We start from the raw sequence: 15,628 nt of genomic DNA, 5'->3' as shown, positions 1-15,628 counted from the left end.
TTTAGTAAGACAAAGTTGTATTTGAATTGAAACTAAAATAGTCTACGTTAACTATTGAAATGGCCTATTTTTTAGGCATGCCAAAATTGACTTCAAACCAAAACCAATATTTAAATTAGTACTCCTTTCATATTAATGTGTGACGCCGTTGTTAAAAATATTTGACCATTCGTTTTATTCAAATTTTTCTTGTAAATATGAAAATATTTATGTCATGCTTAAAAATATTTGACCAGTCGTTTTATTCAAATTTTTCTTGTAAATATGAAAATATTTATGTCATGCTTAAAGAACATTTGATGGTGAATCAAGTCACAATAAAATAAATAATAATTACATAATTTTTTTATAATTTTTTCAAAGAACATATGATGAATCAAGTCACAATAAAATAAATAATAATTACATAATTCTTTTAATAAAATGAATGATCAATTGAAAAAAAATTCAATAACGTTATATATTATAAATAATAATTACATAATTCTTCTAATAAAAAGAATGATCAAAAAAGCCAATAACGTCATATATTATTCATATATTATGAAGGTAGTAATATACAAATAGACACTAAACATAAGACCAATTTACGCCTCAAAGCAAACCACAAAGCAAACCAGCCCGAAACCAGACAGATACAGATACTCAGAAGATACTCAGAAGCTGCTACTGATCTTGTTCTTGACATAAATATAGTTACAGCCTTTTTTTTGAATTTTCGGATTGTTCTCCAAAATCACCATCCAAACTCACCGGCCAAAAGATTAGTACAGCACTAAAACTAGAACTCTAAACATCTCCTAAACTCGTCTACTAATTGCACCAAAAGCCCACTGAACACTGAAACTAGTTCTACATTCTATGCACACTGACACTATCTGTCGAGCTGATCACTTGTGCATATTGTCTCTAGTCCCAACTCCCGGACAGCAGCGGCTTCACGTCGGCGACCTCGCCGAACATCTTCACCAGGTCCGAGCACTTGGCGGCGGCGGCGCCATCACCTTCGAGGTCGGCCTCGGCGTCGGTCTCGGTCTCCAGCTCGAGCCCCAGCTCCTCCTCGACGTCGTCGGACGCGGCGATCAGCAGGAACTCGCACCCTTCGTAGTTGAGCAGGTCCGGCGGGTCGGCCGGCGCGTAACGGTGGTTGCTCCCGAACCGCCCCTGCAGGTGCGCCGGGAACGCCGCCCTGCGCTTGCTCTGCAGCCCGCGGAACCCGCCGTCGCCCCCGCCGCCGGAGGGTGGCGGCTGCTCGGGGTTCTTGATCTGGATGAGGTAGGACGCCTCCGGCTCCACGTTCATGGCCTCCTGCGGCTCGCCGGCCTCGTCAGCTTCGGCGTCGTGCTCGCGGCGACGCGCCGGCAAGGGGAGCTCGAGCTTGTAGACGAGGTGGGTGTGAACGCGGCGCCCGGAGTCGTGCTTCAGGATGCGGTACACGCCCTCCCCCAGCGCCCTCGCCGCCGCCCTCCGCCGCGTCCCGCGCGTCGCCGTGCTGTACTCCTCTGCAAAATCGATCGCAACAAATTCATACATAAGAAGTTCACATTTCGATTTGGAACAACGAAATTAAAATTTGAATGCGTTTTGTACCTTCCTTGAGCGCGTCTTTGATGTGTTCGACGTCGGTGGTGACGAGCTCGACGTAACCCCAGTACGGGCGGCCGCGCTTCGCCGCCGGGTCCGGCAGGCTCTTCTTCCCCATCACGATCAGCCGGAGCAGCGCCTGCTCCTCGACGTTCACCTCCTGCAATGCAACAACACCGGCATCCATCAAATTTAACCTGAAAATCTCTGAAAAATCTGCAACTCTCTGTCACCGAGACGACCTCCTTGCCGTGTCCGCCTTCGCCGCCGCCATCGCCGTCGCTGTTCTGCGGCTGCTGATTCTTGTGGCCCTCCTTGCCGGAGTCCGGCGCCTGCTTGTCCTCGACGGCGCGGTCGCCGCCGTCGCCGGTGGCCTCGGGGCGGAGGACGATGTACATCCGCTGCACGTCGTCGGGGCCGCGCGCCTCGTCCTTGCCGACCTTGGGACGATAGAAGAAGAAGATCTCGCCCTTCTCCTGCATCCCATCCCACCACATCGATCGCCATTAATCCACTCCGCAAGCTAAGCTAACACTGATCTGAACTAAACTGTAAAAAAGAAATACAAAATGCGATCAAATGGGGAGAAATTAATTAAATTAAGCAGCAAACCTAACCTGGATCTCCACCTTGGGATCCGGCCTCGTCTTCACCTCCTTGCCGTGCCCCATGATCGCTCGCTTCTGTCGGATCGATCTCGATTTGCTCTGAAAAAAATACCCAAGATGCAAGTATAGTTTACTCCATAGCTGAGAGCTTGAGAATTGAGATAAGTAGACGGTGCAAGCACAGGAGCTTGCTGACGCGTGTGCAGAGACGTGTAGTATACTGGAAGCGTCTCGGCGGCCGCGGCGTGGCCGACGGACGGCGAGACACGTCGGCCGTCGGGCATGGGCCGTGGCCCAGAGTGAACGGCCGATATTGGGCTTTGGTTCTCATGGGCCTACCCGCTGCACGCCCAAGCGAGAATTCGGGCCGTATTATATCTGTGGATAAGTCTATATTGTGTCCCTCAACTTGTATCCCTCGATTTAATCGCCTCTCCCTTAACCGCAATACCGGTGTAACATCTCCTCCGTCTTAAAAAACCGGAGCAAATTAAGTCCCTCGTCTGTTTTAATAGCGGTTTGGTCTATGGTGCTCATGGACCCAAAAATTTAAAAGGAATAACAGGCCTACATGTTAGGCTGAATAGGACAATGAACAACCAAACATTAAACTAGAAATGAAAACCACTACATCGATCTCTCTCTAAATCAGGACTTTATGATTGCTAGTTGCCATAGACATCGATCGATCCCAACATCAAGGCCACTAACTAGTACTAGCACTTGGTTTCTACACATAGCCAGCTTGATCAGCTAAACACATCATTATTGCAGAAATGCAGAGCCAATTCGTATCACTGGGCCAGTTTCGATTGCTACAAACCAAACACCTCTATTAAAATACTACTTATGCTATAAATTTAGCTTTGCCCATAAACTTGCTAAATGTTATTTTATCAGAATATTATTATGTGTGGTCTAGTTTAAAGATTTAATTGCAACTAATTCAATGGTACAATCAAATTTTAATCAGATAAACAATTTAAGAGAAAATATAGTTTATAGTTTATTAAAGAGGTGGCTATATGTGTACCTAGAAGAGAGGAGAGAGAAGCTATTGGCTTAACACTAGAGGCTAAGGGGACAACAGAAGGGTGTGGGGGTGCCCGATATATTTTTACCCGAATCGGGCGTCCGGCCCAGAGCAATCGCGACAGACATGTGCCATATAAAATCAGATCTCCTACTGTAGATGCCAACCACGGGTGTGTTTAATTCACGCCTAAATTAAAAGTTTGGTTGAAATTGGAACGATGTGACGGAAAAATTGGATGTTTGTGTGTGTATAAAAGTTTAGATGTGATGGAAAAGTTGGAAGTTTGAAAAAAAAAATTGCAACTAAACACGGCCCACGTGACTTTCTTTAGACAGTTCAGAGTTCCGGATCGTCAGGTTCAACAAGATTTGCAGCATTGAAATTGAAATTCAGGGGATTTAACATTTTAACACTTTTTAATAGATCAGTTTAATCCCTCTCACAATCGCATCTCTCACAAAACGGCAAATCTATTGACACTAACCATTCAGAGTGGCAAAACATTAATTATTCCAAAATTCAGTGGTAGAAGCAACAAGTTCAGGTTCTAATATCTTGATTCTCTTTAGATAGATAAAGAAAATGGTCATATTGATGTATGAAGAAATATTCTTTGGTTCGGGTTCAGTTGCTAGTAAAAAAATACAAAAGGTTAAGCAGAAAATAAAATGAAGAAAATCAACGGGTTAAAAAAAATTTAGGAGAAGGTTAAAAAAAATGAAGAAACATTAAGAGTGTGTTCAGATAATGGGATAAGAGTAGTGGGATTGAGATAGGGAAATAGATGAAGGGCTAGGATGAAATAAGGGAGGGATAATGGATGGCTAGGATTTAAAGAAACTCTTTGGTGGGTGGGAAATTATTTTCCTAACCCATTAGCCATGACCTAAGGAGTAATAGCGACTAGCGAGCACCATGGGTTTACGTCAGTGTGGAGTGATTCGATCAACTTCAAATCCATAGTAACATCCTGCTCTTTAAGGTCGGTTTTAGTGTAGCTTGAGGGGACATTTGCGTCCAAACAAAAAGACGGATCGATGAAAATATGTCAATGCCGCCAGGAGTTCTCTTTTTCAGTAGCTAACGGTTTCCGTATTTGTTTTTTTTTTCCTTTTTTCCTCTTGGCCCCTGGCAACGGCCTTCTGAATGTTTGCGTTGTGTAACTAAACTCTGCTATCTTCTTCTAATATATTGACATGCGACTCTTTTGGGCGTTCGTGAAAAAAAAAATATGTCAAATGGCACGAATCAGATTTGACATGAATACCTGTAACATGATTACGAATAGATGATTATTAAATGCATTTATCTAAAATGGTAATTTTTTAAGGGTTAATTGGATCCATGCCACTGTAAATATGCCAATTCGAAAAAATACTACTACTATTCGCGATATCGGCTACGTGCCACTGGAATTTGGAGAAATTGGAATCATGTCACTTCCGTCCAGTTTTATGTCAACCTCCGTCATCTCTCTCCTTCTTATTTTCTTCGCTTCTCCGCCATAGACACCGGTGAGCACTCCACCTCAGACTCGTTGGTCCTTGCCACTGCCTACTGCAGCTAGTCAGGGGTCCCCTCTCTATCTCTCGCTACTTCACCGCCAACAGCCGCCGCGACCTGTCCGTTCCTCATTGTCCCCGCCGGCGGACGTGGCACCCTCATTGCCGTCGTCAAGGGAATCAGCGGCCAGGAAGCTTCTCCGGCATGGACGACGGTGAGCCCAGGAGGATGACCGCTGAGGGGAATCGGCGACCGGGGAGCCAAGGGCGAAGCCCGGCAGGACGAGCGGCACGGGGGAAGGAGATTGGTGATGGCGGCGGCGAGGGTTGGGGACGGCGACGCGGCGGTGGGCGGGGTGGCAATCGGCACATGGGCAGTGGCCGGGGCCCTCGCCGGGGGAGCAGATGATGACGACGCAGGCGCAGCCCGACCCGCCGACTCCGAGACGAGGCGCTCGACAACGACGACAAAGTGCAGCCCGGCCGGCCGGCCAGCTTCGAGATGAAGCGCTTGACGACGACGACGACGCAGGCGCAGCCCGGCCCGACCTCCATCTCTGAGACGACGACGGCGACGACACCTCCTACCGCATCTATGGTGGTGGAGAGAGAGGAAAAGGAAAGAGAAGAGAGGGGAGGGAGGTGGGGCCCACGTGCAGTTGGGGGCTAACAGGGATTTTTGACGGAAAATGTGATGGAGTGGCACGGTTCCAATTTCTCCAATTTTCAGTGGCATATGTAGCCGATATCCTGAATATTAGTGGCATTTTTTAATTGGTATATTTGCAGTAGCATGGATCCAATTAACCCTTTTTTAATGGCACCATCAAATTTAACCTTAACATTGTGGGCTACCGGGGGAGCATATCAAATTACCAACTACAATCTGATTTAATGATTTTTGAAATGACCTAGTTAATGATCACTTGATGGCATATTTCTTCTGTTATAGAAAAACCCAACTGCTTATGTCTAACTCACGGTTTCCCTTATAGCCGGTAACCGCGTGGTTACTGCGGTTATCGTCCTAACCGTGGGGGGGGGGGGGGGGGGGGTATACCATAGGGGTTACCGGTGATAGGGTTTAATGAAATTTGTCCAAATTCAAAATTCTGAAAAAAATCGAAAAAATTCATGGAAGTAGTTCTTGGTTTGTAGTGGCAGATGGTGAAGAATTTTTTTTGAAAAAGAATAAGACAAATTCAAATTTGAGGGAAAAACCAAAAGTCAATTAGAAAATGAAAAAAAATGGAATGGGCCTTGTTTGGCACTGTTACAGATAGCGCATTAAGGCTCATAAGAGAAGAAAATATCTCCTGGGTTGTTGGGGGCTCTCCTCACGCTCTTCCTCCGCAGAAAAACTAATTTGCGCAGACGCTTCAGTTGGTTATCTCGCGCGCGTTGCCCACACAGGCCCACGTGCGACTTTTAGGTTTTTTTTCGATTTTTTCCATATGCACAAGATTTCCTCTTTTTCGGATATTTTTTTGTGATCTTTTTCATGAACTTCTTTTAATCTAAGCGCATGATTCAACTCAAATTTGGAGTCAAAAGTTTTCAAAATTGTAGTTAGAAGTTTTAAATTTTTAGTTTGAATATTTTTAAATGTAAGATAAATGTTTTTAATTTTGAGATGAAAGTTTTCAAATTCGAGTTGAAAGTTTCAAATTCTGAGTAGAATGTTTTCAAATCCGAATTGAAAGTTTTTAAATCTAAGTTGAAAGATTTTAAATCTCGACTTAAAAATTTTCAAATTTGATTTGAAAGTTTTCAACTCTCTATTTAAAGTTTTCAAATCTCGATTTGAAAGTTTTCAAATCTCGAGTTGAAAAGTTTTCAAATCTGAGTTGAAAGTTTTCAAATCTGGACTGAAAGTTTTTAAATCTGGGTTGAAAGTTTCAAAGTTGAGTTGAATGTTTTTCAAATTTGAGATGAAAAGTTGAAAGTTTTTAAAATTTGACTTAAAGTTTCAAATTTCGAGTGAAAATTTTCAAATCTGGATTTAAAATTTTGAAAATTTGACTTCAGATATAGATTTCTTTTCAATTTGTTAGTTTAAAAAAAATCCTAACTACTACCGTCATTATCTCAAACTGTAATTATCTAAAACTAATTGAATAGTTAACTACCTTTTAGTCCCGGAAAACGGGGACATCTAACTCCATGCCACTTTTAAGATGTGGCAATTAATTATTTGCCACTCGCTGTCTATGACATGTGGGCCCTCATGTGTCTATGATATGTGGGTCCAGTGGCAAATAATTAATTGCACCACTCGTAAGTGGCAAATAGTTAATTATTCCCGGAAAACGTGCATCGGGGGCGCGCACGCGCCAACTAGGCGCCCCCCTTTCTCTGTTGGCAGACTTGGCACAGGGTGAGGGAGGCAGCAGCGGCGCCTAATCCGCCGCATACGAGCCGGCGAGCGTGAAAATCGCGCGGTTTCTGAGGTAACCGCAACTAGGGAGGAGGTTATCGCCTAGGAGAAGTGCCTCGAGGTAACCCTCATCCTCCTCGCGGTTACCGCTGGCAGTGGATTTGTGTTTTATGCAAGGAAGTGGTGATAATCGTCCCAAATTGCACGGTAACCGTGGTTCCTATAGCAGTTATCGCGTGGAAACCGTGGTTTACATAGTTGAATGTTGTGTCTTTAGTTCAATGTTGAATGTTTCTAGGGTTCGGGTATAGTAAGTGCAAATGTGGAATGTTGAATGAAATTATGTAGTGCAAATGTTGAATGTTGTGGAAGATTTAGTTTGGTAAGTTGTTGAGTACTTCTGTTTGGAAAGATTGTTGGAAATATTGGTAATTAATCAGTAGTGAATTCAGTGCATCCGGTGTCCTTTTTTATATCATTCGTTTCGAACTACAACTTTCTATATTCTTGATGCTTGCTTATCATATGAACAATCATATTTGTAGTCGTGGATAATATATTGTGGACTGTATTATTTCAGCTTTATGTAGACTTCATAATGCTTTGAAATATGAGGTCGTTGAATTGTTGTTGTTGAATTATTGTGCTATGAAATGTTTCAGCTGTTTGGTAGCTAGCTTCTGAGAATCTGGAAAAGCTCTGAAACCCAGCTTCTCCAGCTTCTGGCTTCTTAGTTCATTTTTCAGAATCTGTAACTACAGATTCTCAGAAGCTGTGGACTGTTTGGGGCAGCTTCTAGCAGAAGCAGCTTTTGGGAAAAGCTGCAGCTGGGACAAGCTCCCCCAAACAGGACCGTTGAGTTGCTTCAATATCCACAATAAAGAAAGATCGTGCCGATTTTTTGTATTTTACACCCAAAAGTTATACTTGTAAGTATCCTATATATTCTTCCAATTATCCCCAATTTCTACACACATCCGGCAATAACTGCATGAATATCACGATTATCCTTCCAAACCGTGCGGTAACTGCGAAACCACTGACTTTTTTGAATTCAAATTTTTGGAGATGAATTTTGCGCGGTGGCGCTCTGTCGCAGCGTAGGATTATCCTGGCCATCAATCTTGTGCATGCGCGTCTGCGTCGCGCCAATGAATCGGTCGCACACACCTGCCCCGTGGTATGTGTATATTTCCATAAATATTTCAAAAACACGTGTATAATTGCAAAAGGTTCAAAAATAACGTATATTTTCAAATCTTTTTACGCTCCAATTTGCCGCCTTGTAGTTCACCACAATGACGTTAGTGTCCTGTGCATGCATCAGCAGCAGCGAGACTGCATGCGAGTGATGATAGAGGTACTCCCTCTAGTTCTATATTAATTGACGTTTTAAATAAGGTTAAGGTTAAACTTTTATAACTTTGACTATCAATAACTTTAAAAATATTTAGTTTAAAGAAACTAGAAAAACATAAAACTAGAAACTAGAGCGTGTCATTGTCCAAAGCGTCAATTAAAATGAAACCGGAGGGAGTATATGGATAACCAAACAACCTCGCCTGTCGACAGATCTATAGATGTAAAACATAATTAGTTTCTGTTAGAGTATAATCTCATCGGTGTCGAATAACGGGTTCCCATTGCCATCTCTAGTTGTTGGTACATAAAGGATTTTTCTTAGTAGCCAAATGCTTGTCATTTGATATAGGTAAAATGGCCACGCTTATTAGATAGTATATGTTATTCAAATATTAAACTATTGTATAATGTTAAAAAATATTGGGACTAATTTATAAAACATGTAAAAGCAAATGTGGTGGACTTATTTGCAGAATCACAATCATCACTATTGCAAGACCAATAAATATGTGGGGTTTACAGTTAATTAAGTGCATAAATAACAACAGCTACCAGCTGATTCCGTTACTGAAAATTCAGTACATGCTGACCGCTTTCAATTGATTTGCTTCATTCACATTCTTTTTGAACGAATATTGAGCGTTCCTAAACTAATAGATTTGGGCCATTTGGCACTCATTTTGGAAGGGCCCACACTTGATGGTAATGCATTATGATTAGTTATTTTTATTGTTATTAGATGATATAACATAAATAGTATTTTATATGTGACTATTTTTTTTAATTTTTTCATAATAAGACAGACAGTCAAACGTTGTACTACATGAAAATCCAAAACTGCGTTATTTTTGGGATGGGGGGAGTATCATCATCATCAACTACTCTCTCCGGACTGATAATATTTGTCGTTTTGGATAAGAGTGAGGTCAAACTTTAAAATCTTTGATTATGAATAATTTCTAAAATATTTATCTTTGAAATATGGAGACTATATGGATAGATTAGTTTTAAAAAGTACTTCAATAAAATCATATATTTCTTAACACTTCTATTCATATTATAATAAAAAATGAGTAAATTACACTAGAGGTGCTTAAACCTGTAACGAGGTTTCACTTAAATCCACGAACTTGCAAAACGAGCATCGAGATCCCTAAACTTGGTTTAATGTATCATCCCGGTCCAAAGCCTCATTTGACCATGGTCTTGCTTACGTGGCATGCCACGTGGACGATGACATGGATTTTTTTTTTATTTTTTCTCCCTTCTTCTTTTTTTTCTCCCTTTTGCCACTGACAGATGGGGCCCACTTCTCTCCTCACTACTCTCCTCTTCTCTCTGACCTCACTTTCCCCTCCTCTCTATCCTCTCTCTCTTCAGCCGGTTAAGCGGGACGGGCGGCCGGCGACCGAAGCAGGCGACAAGCGGGTCGGAGCGGAGCGGCCGGCCGACTGGCGGAGCAGGTCGGTGGAAAAAAACAGTGCCAGGCGAGGCTGGTGAGGGGGCGGGGAGGCCGGCGGCAACAACGACTTCATCTCCGCCACCGAGCTCGCGCGCTCTATGGCCGACGCCTCCCCCGCACACGTGGCCACGGTCGGCGACCTCTCCTCCCGGGTGTGGTCAGCGACGCCTCCCCCACACGCGTGCCGCTCCTCTCCTCTCCGGCCGCTGCCCGTGCATGCGCGTCCTCCCGTCGGCCGGCACCCGCACGCCTCTCCTTTCTCGCCGACCGCCGTCCGTGCACGCGCGCTGCTCCTCTCCTCTCCAGCCGCAGCCCATGCACGCGCGCCGCTCCTCTCCTCCCGCCGGCCGGCGCCCGCGCGCCGCTCCTTTCTTGCCGGCCGTCCCGCCCGTCGCCGCTTCGGTTGCTGGCTGCCCGTACGTCCTGCTCAACCGCACGGAGAGAGAGAGGATAGAGAGAAGAGGGAAAGTGAGGTCAGAGAGGCCCACTGACAGGTGGACCAGTGGTAGAAGGGAGAAAAAATAAAAAAAATCCCTGTCATCGCCCACGTGGCATGCCACGTAGGCAAGACCGCAGTCAAATGGGGCTTTGGACTGGGATGATACATTAAACCAAGTTTAGGGATCTCGATACTCGTTTTGCAAGTTCATGGATCTAAATGAAACCTCGCTACAAGTTTAAGGACCGCTAGTGTAATTTACTCATAAAAAATAGTGGTCAAAGTTATCTTTTAAAGACCGTATCGTTATCTAAAACGACAAGTATTATCAAATCTAGAGGGAGTAATAAACATTGTTTTGTGTGTAAGTTTAATTGGTGAGACGAGGATGAAATGGTAGTTGCGCAGTACTCTTAAAAACACATCATCATCATTGCTTTGTGTCTAAGTTTAATTGGTGAGACGAGGACGAAATGGCAGTTGCGCAGTACTCTTAAAAACACATCATCATCATCAATGTTTTGTTGTGTCTAAGTTTAATTGGTGAACATATCATCATCATCATCATCATCATTTTATGTCTAAGTTTAATAGGTGACGTTGATAAAATTAGGTAATGCAATTAATGCATCCCACATTAAGGACTATTAATTCCTCCTTCATTATATATATCTCCGTTTTATTTTATTTTATTTGTTTCATTATCCTTATGAAGCATGCAACCGACATGGACGGTTTACGGGTGCACATGTATCTATCCGTTTAATTATATGGATGCTGATGCATCTCTTTTTATAGTTGCTAATGGCAAAGGCAGGCGAATCTTGCCATCTGCTAGCCGTGATGCCCTATTACCCTCCTCGTCTAGAAGAACCAAAAAAAAAAACACTAAATATTATCTGACAAAGGGTCACACATGTTACATTATATGAGATATAACACACTATGGTATATAAAATTATAGGCTGTCTATACATCATTTGATAGAAAATCCTTCTATAAATCCTGCAAATTTTAGACCACCCAATTGCATTAAGATTTGCGCCAGAGCAACAAATTAAAACCCACAAAACCTCCTCCTCATCCCCTTTCTCACGACAGAAACCCACAAAACCTCCTCCTCATCCCCTTTCTCACAATACAGTCGCCGCTTAGCTCTCACGCGTCCCCTCCCCCACCTCTCCTCCCTCTCCTCCCTTCTGGAGCCATCGGTAGCGAGATGCCCCTACCCCGCCATCTTCCTTGTCTCTGGTGGCTCCTCGCTCCTCGCTGTTGGATCAGCCACCACCTCCTAACCACAAGCTAGCTATTCCACTGCTACCAACCGGCACCGACGCCTCCGCCTTCCACGACCATCCCTCTAAGCCCGGCAACCTCCCCCTTCTTCCCCCTTCCCCTTCCACCCCTCCCATCCCCACTCTAACCCGGGACCCTCATTTATTGGCTCTTCGCTAGAGTTTGGGTTGTCACCGGCATTGAAGAAGAAAAGGAGGATGTCAGAGTTGGAGAAAAAACATCTAGAGCATGAATCGAAAAGCACATCTAGTGAATCAAAATCTGTAAGATTTGGGAATAGATTTTCTATCAACAGAAGGGTAGCCATTCTGATAAAATTACTAATATGGTGTAGAAAAGCTCCACGAGTAAACACGGTTATAAGAGTTGTGGCTTAAAAGATTAATGTCCTCGCTGTATATGTAAGTGGGTTGTTCCATATTTATACCGAAAGTCTCAAAATTCATGGAATTCTTGACGTTTGATTTATTCTAGCTAGCCGAGGCTAGTGTAAAATAATCTTCAGGTTTCGGGTCTGCAAATCATACAGTGTAAAGGCTGCGTTGGATTCTCCCAGAAGAGTTGGATTAAATTTTGGATATTGGTGGCACGCTTTTCAAACTGCTAAACGATGTGTTTCGTGCGAAAACTTTCTATATGAAAGTTGCTCTAAAATATCAGATTAATCTATTTTTCAAGCTTGTAATAATTAAAACTTAATTAATCACACGTTACTACCACCTTGTTTTGCGTGAAATACTTAATCTTCATTTTTATCTTCAGGAGATTCAAACACCACCCAAGCTAGCATGTTAGGCGTGCATGCTTCGCTTAATTCTCAGATTATTCTCATATGTTTTCACTGCCGCTAGGCGCTACAGAGAGCATGTCAGTCCCATCACTTGTTCAATTCAACCTTTTTCCTTTCCATATCTGAACCCCTTCTCATAGTTGAGAAAAAAAAGAAAAAATTAAGGGCCCCTTTAAAATCGTAGGAATAAAAAAATAGAGAAATAGGAAAAACACAGGATTCTGACAGGAATACAATTGTAAAACAGAGGATTGCAAAACACAGGAAAAACACCAGAATGGCCATTTGATTGGACCACAGGAAAAACGCAGAAATCAGATGAGAAAGACTCAGAGGAAATGTTCCAAGAGGTTATACCTCTTGCTAACTTTCCTCCAATATATGTATAGGATTACCTATTTCATAGGAATTTTAAAGGATTAGATAGAATTCAATCCTTTGTTTCAAAGGCTTTCATAGGATTTTTTTTTCCCATAGGATTGAAATCCTCCAAAATTTCTACATTTTCCTATAAATCAAAGGGGCCTTAAGTGGAGGAATTGATTGCATTGTATAATTCCAAAGTAAAAAGACAAATTATGTTTTAGGTTAATTTCATTCTTTTACTTAGAAATTTATAAGTTTTTATGATCAATTTTCCTTACAATCACATAAAACACACACGCCCGCAGATATACATACGCCAGTACGTATACATAGCCCTTATCGCCAGTATATTTTATGTGCCAGTACTAATAATTGTAAGACCACAATTAAAGAAAAAAGTACGAAATATCCCCTGAACTATCACGGTCGACCGAATTATTCTCTAAATTTAAATACCGGACATTTTACACCCTAAACTATATATACCGGACAAACAACCCCCTGAACACTGTTCTGGGAGGTTTTGATTTCAGCTATCACATGTGGCGCCAACGTGGCAGCCTAATCAGAAAAAAAAATCCCTTGGGCCCGCCTGTCATCCAACTTCTCCCAGCCCCTTGCGCTCTCTCTCTCGTGCGCGTACTCGGACGGCCAGCGGCGGAGCTCGCTCGCGCGGCTGGGCACGGAGGCGAGCTGGTTCCCCTAAATCCAGCCGCCGCCGCCCTCTTCTTCCCTTTGGCCGCCCGCGGAGGAGGCAGCCGGAGCTCATGGTGGGCGGCGGCGCGGGGATGGGAGGATGGCAACGTCGCGGGGACGGGAGGTGTGCGGGGTCGGCGACTGCGAGCTTCTTCGCGGCGCCTTGGGAGGAACGAGGCGAAGGCCCAGCCGCTGCCGGTGAGGAACGAGGCCGGAGGCGAAGGCGGCAGAGAGGAAGATCGGCAGCGTGTGGTGGCGAGCGCAGAAGGACCTGTCCGCGAGCGTGGCACGCACCAGCGCAGCGGGGGAAGGGAGGCGGAGGAGGTCATCGCCGAGCACCTCGACGCCGCCCATCGCCTGCCCTCGCGCGCCGACCGCAAGCGCCGCACGGCCGCCACCTCGACGCCGCCCGTCGCCGGCCCTCGCGCGCCGACCCCCGCGCCGCTCGACCTGGGACCGCGCGGCCGCCACCTCGCGCCGCCCGTCGCCGGCCCTCGCGCGCCGACCCCCGCGCCGCTCGACCTGGGACCGCGCGGCCGCCACCTCGCGCCACCCGTCGCCGGCCCTCGCTCGCCGACCCCCGCGCCACTCGACCTGCGCCCGCGCGGCCGCCACCTCGACGCCGCCCGTCGCTGGCCCTCGCGCGCCGACCCCCGCGCCGCTCGACCTGGGACCGCGCGGCCGCCACCTCGCGCCGCCCGTCGCCGGCCCTCGCGCGCCGACCCCCGCGCCGCTCGACCTGCGCCCGCGCGGCCGCCACCTCGACGCCGCCCGTCGCCGGCCCTCGCGCGCCGACCCCCGCGCCGCTCGACCTGGGACTGCGTGGCAGCCACCTTGACTTCGCCCGTCGCCGGCCCTCGCGCGCCGACCGTCCGCGCCGTCCCACGCCGCCGCCCGCCGTGCGCGCCGCCGCGGCCGCTCGACCCGCGTGCTTGGGGGAGGATGAGTGAGAGAGACGGAGAGTGAGATGAGAAGATATGACAGGTGGACCCCACTACTTTTTTATAAATAGAAAGCTGACTGGACTGCCACGCGTACGCCACATAGACCAAAACCACTGTGGATTAGGTCGAGGGGGGTAATTTGTCCGGTTTACATAGTTATGGGTGAAGAATGTCCGGTTTTGTGGTTCAGGGGTAATTCGGTCGACCGTGATAGTTCGGGGGAGGGGGTAATTCGTACTTTTTTCCAAATTAAATAGCTAGGGTAAGGGCATGAAGAATTTTACATGAATAATTCCGCTGCAATGATTCTCTTTGCGTCTATATATATCTAGATATATATTGCACACTGTAATTTGTTTTATAAGTTTCATGGCTCCTTTGTTCCATACACCCTTTTATTTGTTCTTGCCGTGTATTTGACTCCTTTGTTTTGCACCTCTTTTCATTTTCTACATGTGTATGTTCTGATACTGTAATTTAAAAATCTAGTAAAAGCTTATCGCTCTGGATTTTCATTTTCTTTTTGAGGAAAACTGATTTTCATCTTTATACTTGAATAGTTAGATTTCACAACACAATCAGAGCGTGATGCATGTGAGAGTGAGACGATTGAGATTTTATTTAGGAGTGAAGTATATGGGCGGTCCCTAAACTTATGCGGGTGTGTCATCTAAGTCCCTAAACTCCTAAAATGCATTTTTAGATATTTGAACTTATCATGGGTGTCATATAGGTCCAAACGAGTTCTAACCCACTCCATGTCCTGACGTGGTATTGTCACGGTGGTGCCTACGTGTAAGTGGAATCCATATAATTAAAAACCATAATTTTCTCATATAAGGTAGATAGAAAAAAAAATTCTAAAGTAGAGAGGAGAAAATATGTTTTTTTAATTTTATTTTTCTATGTGATTGGCACGTGGGTCTAACTAATATGTAGGCACTATCGTGGCATGCCACATCAGCGCATGGAGTGGGTTGTAGCTCGTTTGGACCTATATGACATCGAAGACAAGTTCAGAGATCCGAAAATGCATTTTGAGAGTTTGGGGATCTAAATGACACACATGCACAAGTTTAAAATAGCTATAATATGTTGCGTGGACAAAACAACAGAAGATAAACTTCCCTATCAGATTTGACAGAAAATTTACTTATAATTTCAGT

At 44.9% G+C, this 15,628-nt stretch overlaps 1 protein-coding gene and 1 pseudogene across 3 annotated transcripts; both read right to left on the bottom strand.

Moving 5' to 3' along the window:
- Nucleotides 1–323: 323 nt before the first annotated feature.
- On the bottom strand, nucleotides 324–2,352 carry LOC127761985 (uncharacterized). 3 transcript variants are annotated; one of them, XM_052286319.1, is made up of 4 exons: nucleotides 2,202–2,352; nucleotides 1,827–2,060; nucleotides 1,591–1,744; nucleotides 324–1,502 (listed from the first exon to the last, which is right to left on the bottom strand). In XM_052286319.1, exons 1-4 carry the CDS (start codon nucleotides 2,253–2,255, stop codon nucleotides 910–912), a joined length of 1,035 nt encoding a protein of 344 aa, XP_052142279.1. In that variant the 5' UTR covers nucleotides 2,256–2,352; the 3' UTR covers nucleotides 324–909. The 3 variants fall into 3 exon arrangements, with proteins under 3 accessions (XP_052142279.1, XP_052142280.1, XP_052142281.1); XM_052286320.1 differs by having other exon boundaries at nucleotides 1,827–2,133; nucleotides 2,202–2,316; XM_052286321.1 differs by having other exon boundaries at nucleotides 1,827–2,133; nucleotides 2,214–2,309.
- A 2,275-nt stretch (nucleotides 2,353–4,627) lies between these two features.
- Nucleotides 4,628–5,285, bottom strand: LOC127761528 (proline-rich receptor-like protein kinase PERK2; annotated as a pseudogene).
- Between the last annotated feature and the right edge of the window lie 10,343 nt (nucleotides 5,286–15,628).

Source organism: Oryza glaberrima, chromosome 2, assembly GCF_000147395.1.
Source record: "Oryza glaberrima chromosome 2, OglaRS2, whole genome shotgun sequence".
Taxonomy (NCBI): domain Eukaryota; kingdom Viridiplantae; phylum Streptophyta; class Magnoliopsida; order Poales; family Poaceae; genus Oryza; species Oryza glaberrima.
Note: the sequence above shows the minus strand (reverse complement) of the source record. Positions and strands in the feature narration are given on the sequence as shown.

Bases quoted from the DNA above. Each gene is read 5' to 3' on its own strand.
- LOC127761985 (XM_052286319.1), bottom strand. From the start codon at position 2,255: ATGGGGCACGGCAAGGAGGTGAAGACGAGGCCGGATCCCAAGGTGGAG. The intron at 1,745-1,826 runs GTCGTCTCGGTG...GTTGCATTGCAG, and splicing joins AAGGCGGACACGGCAAGGAG to GAGGTGAACGTCGAGGAGCA. The intron at 1,503-1,590 runs GTACAAAACGCA...TCGATTTTGCAG, and splicing joins CAAAGACGCGCTCAAGGAAG to AGGAGTACAGCACGGCGACG.